This window comes from Malurus melanocephalus, unplaced genomic scaffold (assembly GCF_030028575.1).
Source record: "Malurus melanocephalus ecotype Western Australia unplaced genomic scaffold, MMel_1.1 scaffold_605, whole genome shotgun sequence".
NCBI classification, from domain to species: domain Eukaryota; kingdom Metazoa; phylum Chordata; class Aves; order Passeriformes; family Maluridae; genus Malurus; species Malurus melanocephalus.
In genome coordinates, this window is record NW_026623837.1 from 113,889 (window position 1) to 127,669 (window position 13,781).

The 13,781-nt window shown below is 42.1% G+C and overlaps 1 protein-coding gene across 1 annotated transcript in view; it reads right to left on the reverse strand.

The window, feature by feature from the left end:
• The window catches only part of PHLPP2 (PH domain and leucine rich repeat protein phosphatase 2), a 28,141-nt gene extending 14,380 nt beyond the window's left edge, over positions 1 to 13,761 (reverse strand). Inside the window, exons 1-8 of the mRNA XM_057383066.1 lie at positions 13,681 to 13,761; positions 13,226 to 13,470; positions 11,150 to 11,283; positions 7,934 to 8,124; positions 7,380 to 7,505; positions 6,135 to 6,289; positions 1,930 to 2,076; positions 212 to 442 (exon numbers count right to left, since the gene is read on the reverse strand). Coding sequence (XP_057239049.1) covers positions 212 to 442; positions 1,930 to 2,076; positions 6,135 to 6,289; positions 7,380 to 7,505; positions 7,934 to 8,124; positions 11,150 to 11,204 — 905 coding nt within the window. The 5' untranslated portion in view covers positions 11,205 to 11,283; positions 13,226 to 13,470; positions 13,681 to 13,761. The remainder of the gene's footprint in view (positions 1 to 211; positions 443 to 1,929; positions 2,077 to 6,134; positions 6,290 to 7,379; positions 7,506 to 7,933; positions 8,125 to 11,149; positions 11,284 to 13,225; positions 13,471 to 13,680) is intronic.
• Between the last annotated feature and the right edge of the window lie 20 nt (positions 13,762 to 13,781).

Genomic DNA, 13,781 nt, shown 5'->3' on the forward strand with positions numbered 1-13,781 from the left:
CACATTCAGCATCAGGCACTGACTGCTCCGTTAACCTCACTTTTCCAAGTGGATTCTGCACACCCTCTGAAACAGAACTCCATAAAAGAATCATTAAGTGAAAAAAATGAACCTCGGTTATTGCAAAACATACTAGAAGTTCTGCAGCTCCTCTGCTGTAAATGGAAAGTAGCAATCTGTTTTACAGACAACTGCAAGTTTCACCCCTTACCTCAGGTCCACACTTTTGATGTGACTCATACGGTTCAGCACTGTCAGGTCCAGGGTCTCTAGCAAATTCCCTGCCAGGGCTAGTTTGTCTAAGGTGACAAGTTTCTCACAAATTGCTGGCAGTTCACAGAAGTTATTAAAAGAAAGCCCAAGACAGCTGAGCTGCTGCAGGTTTCCCATCTCTTCTGGCAAGGATGTGAGGAAATTGCCATCAAGCCAGAAGGTCTGGAGACTGCAACAATGAAAAAGAGAAAGAAAATAATTCTGCAAAGAGTAGTGAACATCACATTTAGTATTTTCAGTGAATTTTCTCGTATAGGTAGCTGGTCTCAATGTGGTTATTTTTAAAGGTACATAAACAGCTGATTTTATTCTTATATGCATAAAGTTATTGAAGACTTTTATCATGCATGTAATAGGCTTGGAACTGCATATATGCAATAGCAGATAGTTTTTAACTTATTCTGGAGTTAAACTTCCAGTTGTGCCAAACACTGTGAGCTAACACAAGCAAAACACAAGCCAGTACTTATGTTGATGAAAGGTATTTACTTAATTACTTAGTTTTCTACAAATTAATCACACCTCCTACCACTCTAATGCACTGGTAGAAGATTTTGACGCTCTAGCTGTCCATTCCAGCCCTCAGAAAAGAATAAGGTCGCTTTCTGTTTTAAGATGCATTGTTTCAAAGGTTGYATGACTTTTGAGACTCAGATTCCAAATACATAATTCCCTTGATATGATTATGTTCCAACAGAGACCTCTCTGTGTTTAGTSGTAGAAGAAATAAAATCGGAGGCCACGAGAAGTTATAAATAAGGGCTCAAGGAGTCATCAAGATATTGGGACCTATAATTAAGCTGTAAACCTCTAGAAAGTGTAAGCCTACATACAGCTTACACGGCCAAAAGATCACTCTGGAAATTACTTGCTCACATTCCAGTGTGGCTGCAGACATTCCTTTTTTAAAGACACAAGCTGGAGGAAAAGCAGGCCGCAATAAACCAACAGTTCAATATAGGTATTTATCTGCACAAATGTAGTAATAGACTTGCAGTTAAATTTACCTAAGCTTAAGCTCTTATGCATATGGGGCAGTTACTGGGGAAAATGCACAATGCTTTTATTCCAGCAAACCCTTTAAGACAAAATTTTCAGTGGGGATTGCCCAAGTATTTTTATGTTAAAATCCTCTAACACAAAAAGCAGCCAATTCTATAGAACACTATCAAACATACCAGTGCTGACTAAAATCACTAGACCCCTGTGAGAAGTTACCACAGAAAAGTTTTCTGTAATATTACCATATTCTGTATTGTTAATACAGAAAAGTTTTCTGTAATAAATTAAAATTTCAACACAAATTGCATCAGTACTGAAAATATTAAATACAAATAATAAACTAGAAAGTCATGTAACTCTGCAGCCACAGAAAAATGCACACAGTCTTATGTGAGAAACAACACAGCTGCCTTCAGTGCTTCACCTGCATGAAGTCTCCTCATCTTTTCTACACCAGTAGCTGTAACATTTTAATAGCAGTGATTAAGAGATTGCACATCTCAGTTCTTGACCTTCTGGAGTCAAATTAATCATTCAGCCTTCATGGACAATACAGGCTGCCCTAGAACTCTCACTTTCAGAAACTGCACATCAGCAGTGCTCAGCTGAGACATCAAGGATGTTTATGATCACAGATGAAAAGAACATACTCACTTCAACAGTTTGCCAATCTGACTTGGTAAGTAACGAAGTCCATTACAGGAAATATTAAGTTCTGTCAGAGTAGAGATCTCACACAGTGATACAGGAAACTCTCCCAGTCTATTATGAGACAAGTTCAGACTCTTCAACTGAGAAAACCTATTGGCAAGAACACTAGTCAATTCACAAACCTACTTAGTCTAAAAGCAAAAATATCCAGAATCAGTAATAAAGAACTCTTAAATCTTTGTACAGTGGTGATACAGTCAGCTAACTCACTACAAGGAGTTTCTGCACAAATTTGGTTTAAGTCATGGATATTTTTCTCAGTGGTCATGCTGAAAGTGAACAAATACCATGGTTTTACTGAACTTAGGACAACCTTCTACCCCAACCTGACAGGCTTCCTCCTAGTGATAGTTACTAAGATTAAGGAGACTAAAATGCTCAGTTCAAGTAAGTTACCTGCAAAGAATTAACTAAAGTAAGAGTCTACAGTTATGTAGCTTGGGAAAAGAGGAGCTGAAAACATTCAYTGGGACTATTCTGAGAATAAAACAGAAGAAGGAATCCCCTTTCCAARCTGGATGCAACAGAAAGCCAAGCCGAGCCGTAAAAGAGAAAACTAGAAGAGCACTCAGTTCATGCTGGCAAACTGCCCAGCCCTGCACCCAGAGTTCCTTGAACAAGACTCCACAACCACAATGGCCCTTGCTCTGTATTGCAGGTACTGCCACGGGTGCAGACACAGCCCTTCAGTCACCTCTGATCCCACCAGCGCTTGAGAAATGGTCACCTATTTCTAGCTCCTTCAATCACCATGCTAGGCAGAGAGAGAGAAGGAACTTTGCATGGCTGGGGTAACAGACAGGACCGTTCTTCTCCAAGAATTCCTGTCTCTTCGTACAGGAAGAAAAAGTACTCTTCCTCAAGTAATAGCCTCCTCATTCCAAACTGGAACCACCAGGAATTAATTCAGTGGGGAAATTAATATTTCACTTCTTGAAGATAACTGCAAATTCCATGTACCAGAGAACTACTTCTTGGAAACACACAGATATTCATCTGCCTCACCTACCCAGCTTTTCCAAGGCATTGGTGAGTAGCTCTTATTTTGAAGCAGATGTTTCAATATAGGCAGCAAAACCAAGGTTAATTAGCTTGWGGGAGAATATCACTTCTAGCTTTAGATGTCTTGAAATATAAGATTGAAAGGTTTTGGAGTTGTTTTCTTCTTTATAGTGACCTTTTTTCTGAGTCAAAATACTTGTAATGATCTGTGTAGGAGCTATGCATTGTATTTCTCTATTTTGCTTTATAACCTTGGGGAGGGGTGGTGGCTGTTCTTTTGAAAGAGGGAACATAGCTGAAACTTGGACACGGGATTTGAGCACCCCGTCATACAAATAAGGGCACACGCATTTTTGTTTGCTGCAGTCACAGCCTCTCTTGTATTGCAAATAAAAGCCAAAGAGAAAAAGATGCTGTGTTGGTAAAAGCCATCCTCAAAGGAACACATTGCATAATGCAAAGAACTAATAATGACACAAAAATCAGAAACTTGCACACAGAACTCCGCCACAGTATTGGAAAAGAATGACACAGTGGGGATGAACCTGAAGATTTGAACTATCTCATTAGCTGGTTCAGCTTTAAGGGATTTAGGACAGGTCACAGCTTTGAAATCAGCAAAYGCTTTAATGAAACTGCTTTCTCAGGAGCTCTGCAATGGCTTTTGCTACACCTGTTCTTAGCACAAAGCAGTGTTTCTCTCTCATTAGAAGTGTAGTGAGAAGCTGCTCTGAGAGACACAGCACTAAACACAACAGCACAACTAATGTTTAGAATTCACCCCTCCGTAAAAACATAAAAGCAAGCACAAGAGAGGCATTTAAGTTTCCAAAAGCTGAAGGGAAACTGGTATATGACACAGCTTGATCTGAGATTCCTCAAGCAGACTTCCATACTCGATGAGGAGGAAAACACTCAAAATCCTTTTGAGTTCTCCTGTTCCTTTTTCTTTGCCTCAGAAAGCTCACGTAGTGATGCAGGAATGGAATGAATATGCAACTCTCATTCAAGCTGTATATATGAACCAGGTATTATAGGGAATAAAGGTCCCAAAATTGTTGCAGCTCCTCAAGGTTTGGTCTGAGCTCTCCCAGGGCATACTGAGACAAGAGCGAAGAGCTATGGAAACAGAGCAGTGACCTGCCATGGGATGACCATCCTCTGTTCAGCATCTCAAACTGGTGCTGCTCTGAAATAATCCCAGTTTAACAAATCCTGTTTTGCCACCAAAGCACCTCAGCACAATTCGGTACAGCTAGCTAGAATGGTGACAAGAGATAGGCAGATGTATACACGTGTGTGCACACACACACACACACACATCAACGAAGATCAAATCTCAGAGTGTTTTTCAAACACGGGAGATACTTGAAAGGCAGTACGTGACATAAAAAATAAACTAGGGATGTAACAAAGCAGGTAGGGTTATTTAAATGCCTTTTGCTTAACTTTTTCCCTTTAGCTAATTATTTCTGTTTCATTATTATAGATGTAGCTAATTAGATTCCTACAGCTTGAAAGTTTCTCGGAGGAAGAAATGTGATCATTGTGAAAAATTCTGCTGCTGGGAATGGCCAGTCTCGAGGCACTGAGAGCACCCTACTGCAAGTGAGCAAGGGTCTTCCTGCAGTGCTGTAACGGTAGAAACATCCTAAAAAAACTYAGATAGAAAAATTTTTCAAAAGGCAATGAGCAGCCTTACGTGGGCTACCTAATGCTACCTGTTTATTCAAGATTGCGTGAAGTGAGAGCTTCTCTTTATGGCTTTTGTTTGAGGATTTCAGCTTCATCAGACATAGTCACTGTCAGGAAAAGAGCTGAGTTTCTGACATGTCAGGTTTCTTGTTGACTACGTGCAAAGTTAAAAGAAATTTCAAGCCCCTTTGCTGATCCTGTGAACCAAGGATACTAAATTTTAGAAAATAATGTTCTGATGTGGTTTTCAAAATCATACAATGTATTTGAAGAGAGAAGTAGAAAGCAAAATCTTAACTTATTTTAAGCAGTTTTTCTGGTAATAGAATCTATTACAATTCAGCATTAGAAMTAATTTACACATGCTTGGAAAACCAGACTAGACTTTGGATCTCAATGGAATTGCAAAGAATTCCCACAAGTGATAAWTTTTTTTTCACTGTATACTCTTATAGATACCTGGGCATCTCATTACTCCATAGAAAGAAAATTGAAATGAAACACAATAACAGGCCCCTGGAGACAAAGAAAACAAAAGCATACCCTTGTCTGCCTCTGCCCCTGCCCCACCTTACCAAAAAAAAACCCCAACAAGCCAAAATGACAAAAGCAATCAAACCTCAAAACCACAGCTAYAACAAACCAAAACAAACTAACAAACAAACAACACAAAAGTTCTGCAAAGTTTCTCCAAATATATTTTTCTTAAGGCACAATGTGTTCCAAACAGAGCCATTGGACATATAGGCTTCCTATAAGCTTTCAAAAATCAGAGAGCTCKGAATTCTATCAGAGGACTCTTTGAATTCTATGTAGCATGGCTGGTATAGATAGCAACAAATTAATCTCCTTCTAGATTTTTATGATTTTCAGGAATTAATTTAAAAATATTTTTGCAAGACTCCTTCACTTACCTAAGATGACTACATCATGCTTCCATACCATCACACAACTGCTATTCTCTTAAAAGCAGATCATCACAAGTTTCCAAAGCAAAGCTGGAGTCTCACAGGCCCTCTGCCAATTCCAAATACACGTTAAGAACTTACCAAAACAGCGTTTTTCAGACCTGAATTTCTTCCTACAAACACTTCTTCACAACAGCAGCATTATGCTTTTTATCGCCCTTTATTTTGTACCCCAAGATGTTCTCTGTTTAGCAAKCATGTTTATATTACTATTGCATCTTCTCCATACAAATGGCATGTCACCCCCCAAGGTTTATCTCAGGTCAGTTAGCACAGAATCTGTGGAAGGGAGGTCACGAATTCTATAAATTGTCGGAAGCTCATTCCTGCCTGTACTGCCCAGTTCTGCTTCCAACCCCCTCACTTGTTAGAGCTTCCTGAAGATCAATCTTTTTACCATCCCCAAGAGAGCAGGCAATACTTCTTTCCTGTATCCACAAGTCAAGAACTGCAAATGTTGAAGAAAAAGAATTCTTTGCAGACCTGCAAAGAGAGTCAAGACTCCCTGCTCCGCTTGATCTCATAAAATTGTGTCGTAAGTTGAGGTAGGTGATATCTTGACTGTAGAAGAGGTGCTCTGGTACTTCCTCAAGGCTGTAGCATGAAAGATCAACCATGCTAAATCGCATAGACACAATCTGAAAAGAGAAAAAGCTGCAGCTGTGCAACACATTTTCTCAGGAAATTTAATGGAAGGCCAAAGAATGCAAGTAGCAAACAATTTGTAAGAAGATGAAAGAACCCCTTGCACCCATCAGGTAGAGTCCATGTAGGAAATGGAGTCCATGAGGTACGAGCCTATGCCATTTGGTACATCCCTGACAAGGATGCATAGCTGCATACCAGCCAGGACTCACCCAAAAGGCYTGCTCTGGACATGCACTGGGCTCTGCCTAAAGATTAGGCAGCAAGAGAGCCAATSTAATAGAGGAAAACAGATCCTTGAGGAAACTATTGAGAAAGCATAATCTCCAAGTGCCTTCCAAAGGTGCAAGGAGAAACAGGAAGCAGTTGATTTTCCAGTTTAATTCTTTGATGTTTACAGAACCTCTGCCTGGCCTAGCTGCTTCTTCTGTACTTTTAGCTAMATTTTTCTTTTATTAGCTTGTTGAAGGTATAAAATTTGAAACATAACTTGTTATAAAAAGGCTTCATAAATTATGGTTTTGCATCCTTTCATAAAATCTTTGTGAATCTCAGGTGCCCTTTCATGAAATGTTTTGAGGTGTTTGCTGCTTAATTTGACATTTTATGATCTACTTTATCCTGAAGTCATTTTGTATTTCATAACATCCTTGCTGACCTAGGATCTCTCTGTATCTCAAACCCTACCAGGGCAGCCTCATGAATGCCCAGCTCACACTTCAGGTAGGTTCAAGTATGGCAACAAATGCAGTCTTTAGGTTTCTATGGCTGTAAATTCAGCCAGGCCCTGCATTTTGCTCTGATGACCTGTGATTAAGTTAGTCTCACAGGTGCAGCAGGGATTAAAACAGCACAGAACTACTGCTTGATATCATCATTCAAGTAAAGGAAAAGAGAAGGCTAAAAGAAAAATCTCTTAGTAAAGAGCACAGAGGAAATTAAAAAAACTGGAAAGYGTCCTAGGTACTTTCTCCAGCATCCTAGCTTCACCTCTGACTACAGAGCAAGCCTGAATCAGAAAACCCTTCCTGTGGCATTCCCCTATCCCCCACCATCCAAACCACASTGTCCCCATGGCCTCACCGTGGATGCCTGCCGGTGCCACCGCTGGCACTCTGCCAGCGTGTCAAAGGAAATGTGGTATGTTTGAGCTTGTGCTCCAGCAGATGTGAAAGCAAGGGTGTACTGCCGACGTTTCATCTCTTCCACCTGCAAAGGGAGAATTGACAACAGCCTGSCTAAGCTTCAGCAACCATTGACCTGAAGCCTAGAGTGGGGTATTATTGACCACCAGTAACATTACACTCTGCTGAAAATAAAGCTGCAAAGTCAGCGGAGGCAAAATCCAGAAGTAAATCCTGCTTAAGCTTTTTCTTCTGAAGTGGATACAAGAAGTAGTGATTTCCAGCRTGCCCATTCACAACACTGGCTACTGCTATGAAAGCTGAACCAGTGTCTCTTTGTTTCATTAGCCTTCAGACTACTACCTAAGCAAAYCAAGTAGAAAAGTGTTGGGCATATTAATGCAGTGATTTGTTACAAAAGCCTACATTAACCTCTTGTGGAAGATTCCCATCATTACCATCTCTTCTTCCTCCCCAAGCTACAGGGAGCTAACAAAAAAATAAAAGCCTTACCTTCCCTCCAATGAGAGGCAAGATGTGCATCTTCCCTGCATGGCTGTCCTTCAGTGAGGACACAATGAGGCACGTACCACAGAGAGTGACTGAGCGCTCTGCCCACTTGTGCAGCTGCGTCTTTCCTTTGCGCACATTATAGACTCCAGAGAGCAGGATGCGATCCAACTGCTCCACCTGGCACGGCTTTTCTAAAGGAAAAGGGGACATAAGCATTTATTGTTCATATGTTCTTCACTCTCACCTGTGAGTACAACACAGATTTAACATAGAAAACCAGCTGTTTGTAACGAACAAATTGCACTTTGTAAAAGAAGTCTCATGCAGAGGACAAGCAACTTCCTCAGTCAGAGCGGGAACAGCCGAGCAGCACCATTGTGTGCCCCCCAAAACAATGTTAGAATGGTTGCCATGCAGTGTGTTTTTCATCTACACRTACTTACAAACCTTAGCAAACTCACTTCCCAAATATCCTTCATTCAAACACAAGAGAAAAGCAATTTCAAACTCTTGTTGAGTCAGCTAAAGTCACAGAAACCATTAAATAAGTGGCTTTCAAGGAAGGCCTGGAAAATCAGCTACAGCAAGGAAGTTCTTTCCCTGAAGATGACTGTCCTGGTTTTGCCTGATATAGAATTCATTTTCTTCCTAGCAGACGGTACAGGGCTTCAGTGTGAGAATAATGTTGATAACGCACTGCTGTTTTGGTTGGTGCTCAGCACTGCTCACCCAAGTCACTCCAGTTACTCTGCAGTAAGCAGGTGCACAGGAAACTGCAAGGGACCATGGTTCAGCCASCCGATCCAAAGTAGCAAGAGGGATATTGCATACTGTAGAACAACATCCTCAGYATACAAACTGAGGGAACTGGGGCAGGAGGGCTGATCACTGCTAGCAGAAGGGCACCACTCAGTGTGCGATGAGCAACTGTATAGTGTATCACTTCTGTTTTATTCCTCTCATTGTTATTTCCCTTTTCATTACAATTATTGTTATTTTAATTATGAAACTGTTCTCAGGTATTACCTTTTTCCCATTTTCCTTCCCATCCCATGGGAGAAGCAGTGTGTGAGTGAACAGATGTGTGGTGCTTACTGGCTGGCTAGGGTTAAACCCCAACAGTCCTTTTAAGTGCCAGACCAACTGCACGAAGGGCAAGGATAGATCTGACCAGAGTGCTAGCAAATTTGTTCTAGAAGCAATTACAGCATGGTTTTAATAGTAGCTGGTCACAGTGTTGATTTGTTCCTTCTATTTTGTTCCACTTGTTCTCAAGGTTGCATTATGTACCACCTTAGCTCTGTAAGGGCTGGATTAAGGTTATTGTGATATACTTTGTAATCTGGTCTGTGTGCTCAGCACGGCCCTTACCTCTGTGCTCTGTTGCCATTTGCCTTTTCTCCTCAGAGAGCCCACCTAAGGAATGGACACCTACAGCCCCTTTTTCTCCTCCAGGTTAATTACAACTGCCTTTGGGTATTTTGAATATCCTTGGGATGTTCAAATCAGTGTGGTCCTATTGCTAGGAACCATAAATGTGGTTCAGGTTTCGTTTAGGGAGATGCAAATATTTGTGGCTACTCCAACTGTGTGACAAGCACTGCAACTACTCAGACTGAACTGGACTGAAGACTGCTGCCAATTGCTGCCATAATGGACATGCTGGATCTCCAGTAAGAAGTGCAGTCAAAGGCAGCCCCGTGGTGCCACAGTTGATATTGTGAATGCATTCTTCTCAACGCCTTTGGTGGCAGAGTGCAGGCCACAGTTAATTTTCACTTGGAAGGATAACCAGTACAGCTGGGATGAACTGCCTCAAGGGTAGAAACACCAACCCTRGCATCTGCTATGGACTGATCCAGACTTCACGGGGCATGATGTAAAACGTGCTCTACGCTGCAGTCAGGGAGAACAGCCTCTGCTGCAAGCACTAGGGACACTCAAGGTCAACATTCAGCTTCTGGAGTCAGGGTTACAGAGGACTGGAAGCCCACACCACTCTGAACTGAAAGCCACACTGGCAGCAATGAAGRGGTYTGAGCTGCTTCAGAACTGATTGGCACTGAGGTCCAGCTGTTCCTGGAAGCCCTGCTGGGGTGCTGGGCTGGATGTTCAAACTGGTGCTATGTGGATTAGGTCACAGTGATCACACAACAAGCTTGAATAGGGAACCAGACACAAACCATACATCAAACATTTATCAGGAGCAAACAGTGAACTACTGACTAAAGCTGTAAAACTGTTTCTCAGTTAGACAGGAGTATCTTCAGCTTGCCAAATCTAAAGCAGTGTCTCAAYGTCCAGTGGTGGCTGGATTGAGCAGAAACATTTAGTTATTTACAACAATAGTTTTGTTTCAGCGACATGAAGTTTGACAAGATGTCCTTTATCGGTGAGAAACTGTAATCATTCACAGAAAAAAAAAACTGCGTTGATTTCACCAAGCTGAGAGACCAGACCCAGGATTCTAAGAAAAAAAGTATTATGGGGCTAATATCCACAAAACAAGAACAATTTTCCATTAAAACATCTTTGATTTTGTTTTTTCTGAAATGCAAAAAATACACAGGTGAAGCACTCAGAAGTAAGGAAATCATTTCTTTATTATCTTTCTTCACCCTTATTTATATTTCCTCTTAACTTCAGTGAATTCCCCTTCGGCCTGCTAGCACCAAAGGCCCACAGGCCTATGCCTGTTCTCTGCGGTCTCCTGCCCAAAGCAATTCCACAGGCCACACTCCAAAGTCTGGCTTCTGCAATCCAGTGCCCTGGGTTTCTGATGGCAGCGTGCATCATTATTAACCAGCTGGCACCTTCGCTCTCTGATATTAAAAGGCTGTGGAGTTATTTSACCATATCCACACATTTTTGGTAAATACAATCTTCAGGCACATCTAGACGGAACTGCAATGTGTTTCTAACCCTATTAGGAGGTCTAAGTCAACAGCTACAAGATTTGAAGCTGAAGACAACAGAGCAATCTTATGCCTTCCTGAGGACCTGTCTTTTCTCAAGCCATAGACAGAATCAAGGAAACCACAGAACTGTGATTTTTTTTTTTCTACTAATCTTGAAAATGTTTTAAGAAATGCTTACTAGTATTGCAGGTGCTTGATGTAGCCCTCTCTAAACCCAASAGGCTGATGACTTAGGCATTAGCTGAGTTCCAGCTCACAGCTACAGGGACAGTGACAGTGTGCACACACCATTTCTTACCACTGTAAAAGCGAATCATACAGCTGAGATCAGAGTTTGCTGCCTCTTCCTGCATTCTGAGAGGATCATCAAAACCCAACCCAGCCAAGTAGTCATACACAATCTGAAGGGGTTTCTCTGTGGGCTCCAGCCTCCTGTCAAAACATCCAAGAAAGTAGTTTGAGAATGCAAAAAAGGTTAAACAAGTCTCAAAACAGCTAATGTATGAGGAATACTGACACACTGGCTTGCTCTGCTCCTCTGAAAAGGTCTGGCAAGCACAGATCCTTGGATCTCTGCTCCCTGCTTGACAAGCAGCACTTAAGAACTGTAGCACTTGTGAATTACATTGCAGAAGAGAAACTGAGAGGAAAAGCAATTGGGAAAAAAATTACAAGGCACACAATTCATGGTGAGTATTTCCATCCCACAATTTAAGGAGCACCAGAAGGAAACCATGACAAGACACAAAAACCAGAAATACTGTACAAAATGCAGATGTCAAGTAATTAAAAACCCCTACATATAATGTCTCAAAAATACAAAAGAACTCTKAAATTTTTCTTCCAAATGCAGCTGGGAGCAAAGCATTTGAAGAATTCTCCATAGAGTTACTMAAAAAAAAAAAAAAAGGACAAATTTCCTACTCTCTTCAGCTCACATCAGTGGCAAGATTCTTATGCTTTGGCAAGTAAGCTCAACCAGTACATTTTAAAGGCCTTTTTAGAACTATGGCAGAACACAGGAAGTATTCAGTGACTAGCTTGAATAAACAGCAATAAGAGAAAATTTTTGTGAAACATCAGATTTAGTATATTCAGARCAGAAAAGATGTTTTTTTTATCCTCTCTTCACTTTTTCCAGAGACCCTGAATTGTGACATGCCTCAATAAAAACAACAGTTTCTTACAAAATTTGAAGTTTTACTTTAGAAAAAAAAAAAACAAACAATGTAACAGATTAAGCTTTTAACTGAAAATGTTAGGTAGGAGGTAAAATAAACTGCTCCAATGGTCCACTCATTGTCCACCATTAAAATCCCCATTTTGAATCCAGAAGTGCCTAGCTCCAGACTACAGTTACTGGACCTGACTGTCAGCTATTCTTTAAACAAGAGTTTATAAACCATGTCACTAAACATTTCAAACCTCCTCTTCAAGATAAGGCTCAAGGTGCTTTTAAAATTATTCTTGCAGCAGAGCAAGTCTCCTTTGATTCAAAAGAACTTTTACCACCAAATTTTTTTTAAGTTTATCCCTACTCTGAAAGAACTAGCATGATTGTTCCCTGTATCCATGCACTGATTACACAAAACTGCACATACACATTCAAAATGGATTGTATCTACTGCTTAGCCTTTAAGTAAGGAGAACACAGCAATTATTTGCCCCTGAGAACAGGAGAGGCAATCTTATAACTGAATCTTAAGGCCAGAAGAATCAGTGCAAAGCCTCAATCCTAACAAACCGAATAGGAGCCTGTAAAGATAGAGCAGTCCATAACACACCATCAGCATAAAGTTCATGTACGTTAAACCCTGAGCCATCTATTTTCAGCTTAAATTGACTTCAATCATAAAACATACCATCTGATGCTTAACCCTTTTTTATATAACCCTTGCTACACTGCCTGTCTTTAATTATTTAGCTGGTAACTCTTCTTAGCAAAAAGTTACTAATGCCTAAATATTACATGACATAACTGTGACAGTACCACACTTATTTTGCTGACTCAAAGCAACTGTTTACAGCCTACTAAATACATTGGGCTGTCTGGATGCTAAAATCCCCACAACACAGAAAATAAAAAAGGAATATAYGAACAGGCACCTCTACCTTGAAAATGAGGATGTATTTTTGGCTGGAGCAACCGTTAAACCCTCCCTGTTAAAACACATAACTATGAAGTGTGTAACTTCTACTTCACCACTACTTCATCTTTATGAATTGCATGGCTCAAGGCTGTAGCTGACTGCCAGCTCCTGCCTCTGCCTGTTCCCTACCTGCCCTGCCTACAGGTGTAGGCACACGGTGAACAGAATCTTGCAACCCCATACAAAACATTTCTCAGTCAGGTTTATCCTTTCTCAGCCCTCACCTGACCAGGTCTCCATGAAGTTGCAAAAAGAGGCTTTTCCCTTCTTCTCCATCACAGATCTCCGAGGCYCGGGTGTCCACTGTGCAGAGGACCAGGCGCAAGTCCGAAGGAGCCGCAGCTGCACAGTCTCTTCCATAAACATAGACGCAGCCTCGTCCGACGTCCCCTTTCAGCCAGGTCCTCTCACGGGACCCAAGGCGGCTCCTGCTGTGGCAGCTCCTGCTCCCGCTGTGCTTGGCGTTCCTCTGCAAGGCAGCCGGACCCAGCATCAGCAGCGCCAGCCCCGGCCCCTCCGCACAGGCCGCAGCACCGGGGCTCCCGCACGGCAAACCCCCGGGCCCGCCCGGCCGCCGCACCGAGCGAGCAGCGAGCACCGCCCGCACCGCCTCGCAGCCGCCGGCCCCAGGACCCCAGCGAGCCGCCGGGAGCGGCGGAGGCGTCGGTCCCCTCCTCACCTTCAGCACCCGGATACCGCCCCGGGCTCCGGCCCGGCCCCCTCGTGCGCCGCCCGCCGCCGCCGCCGCGTCCTCCCCGGGCTCCTGCGCCTCCCTGGGCC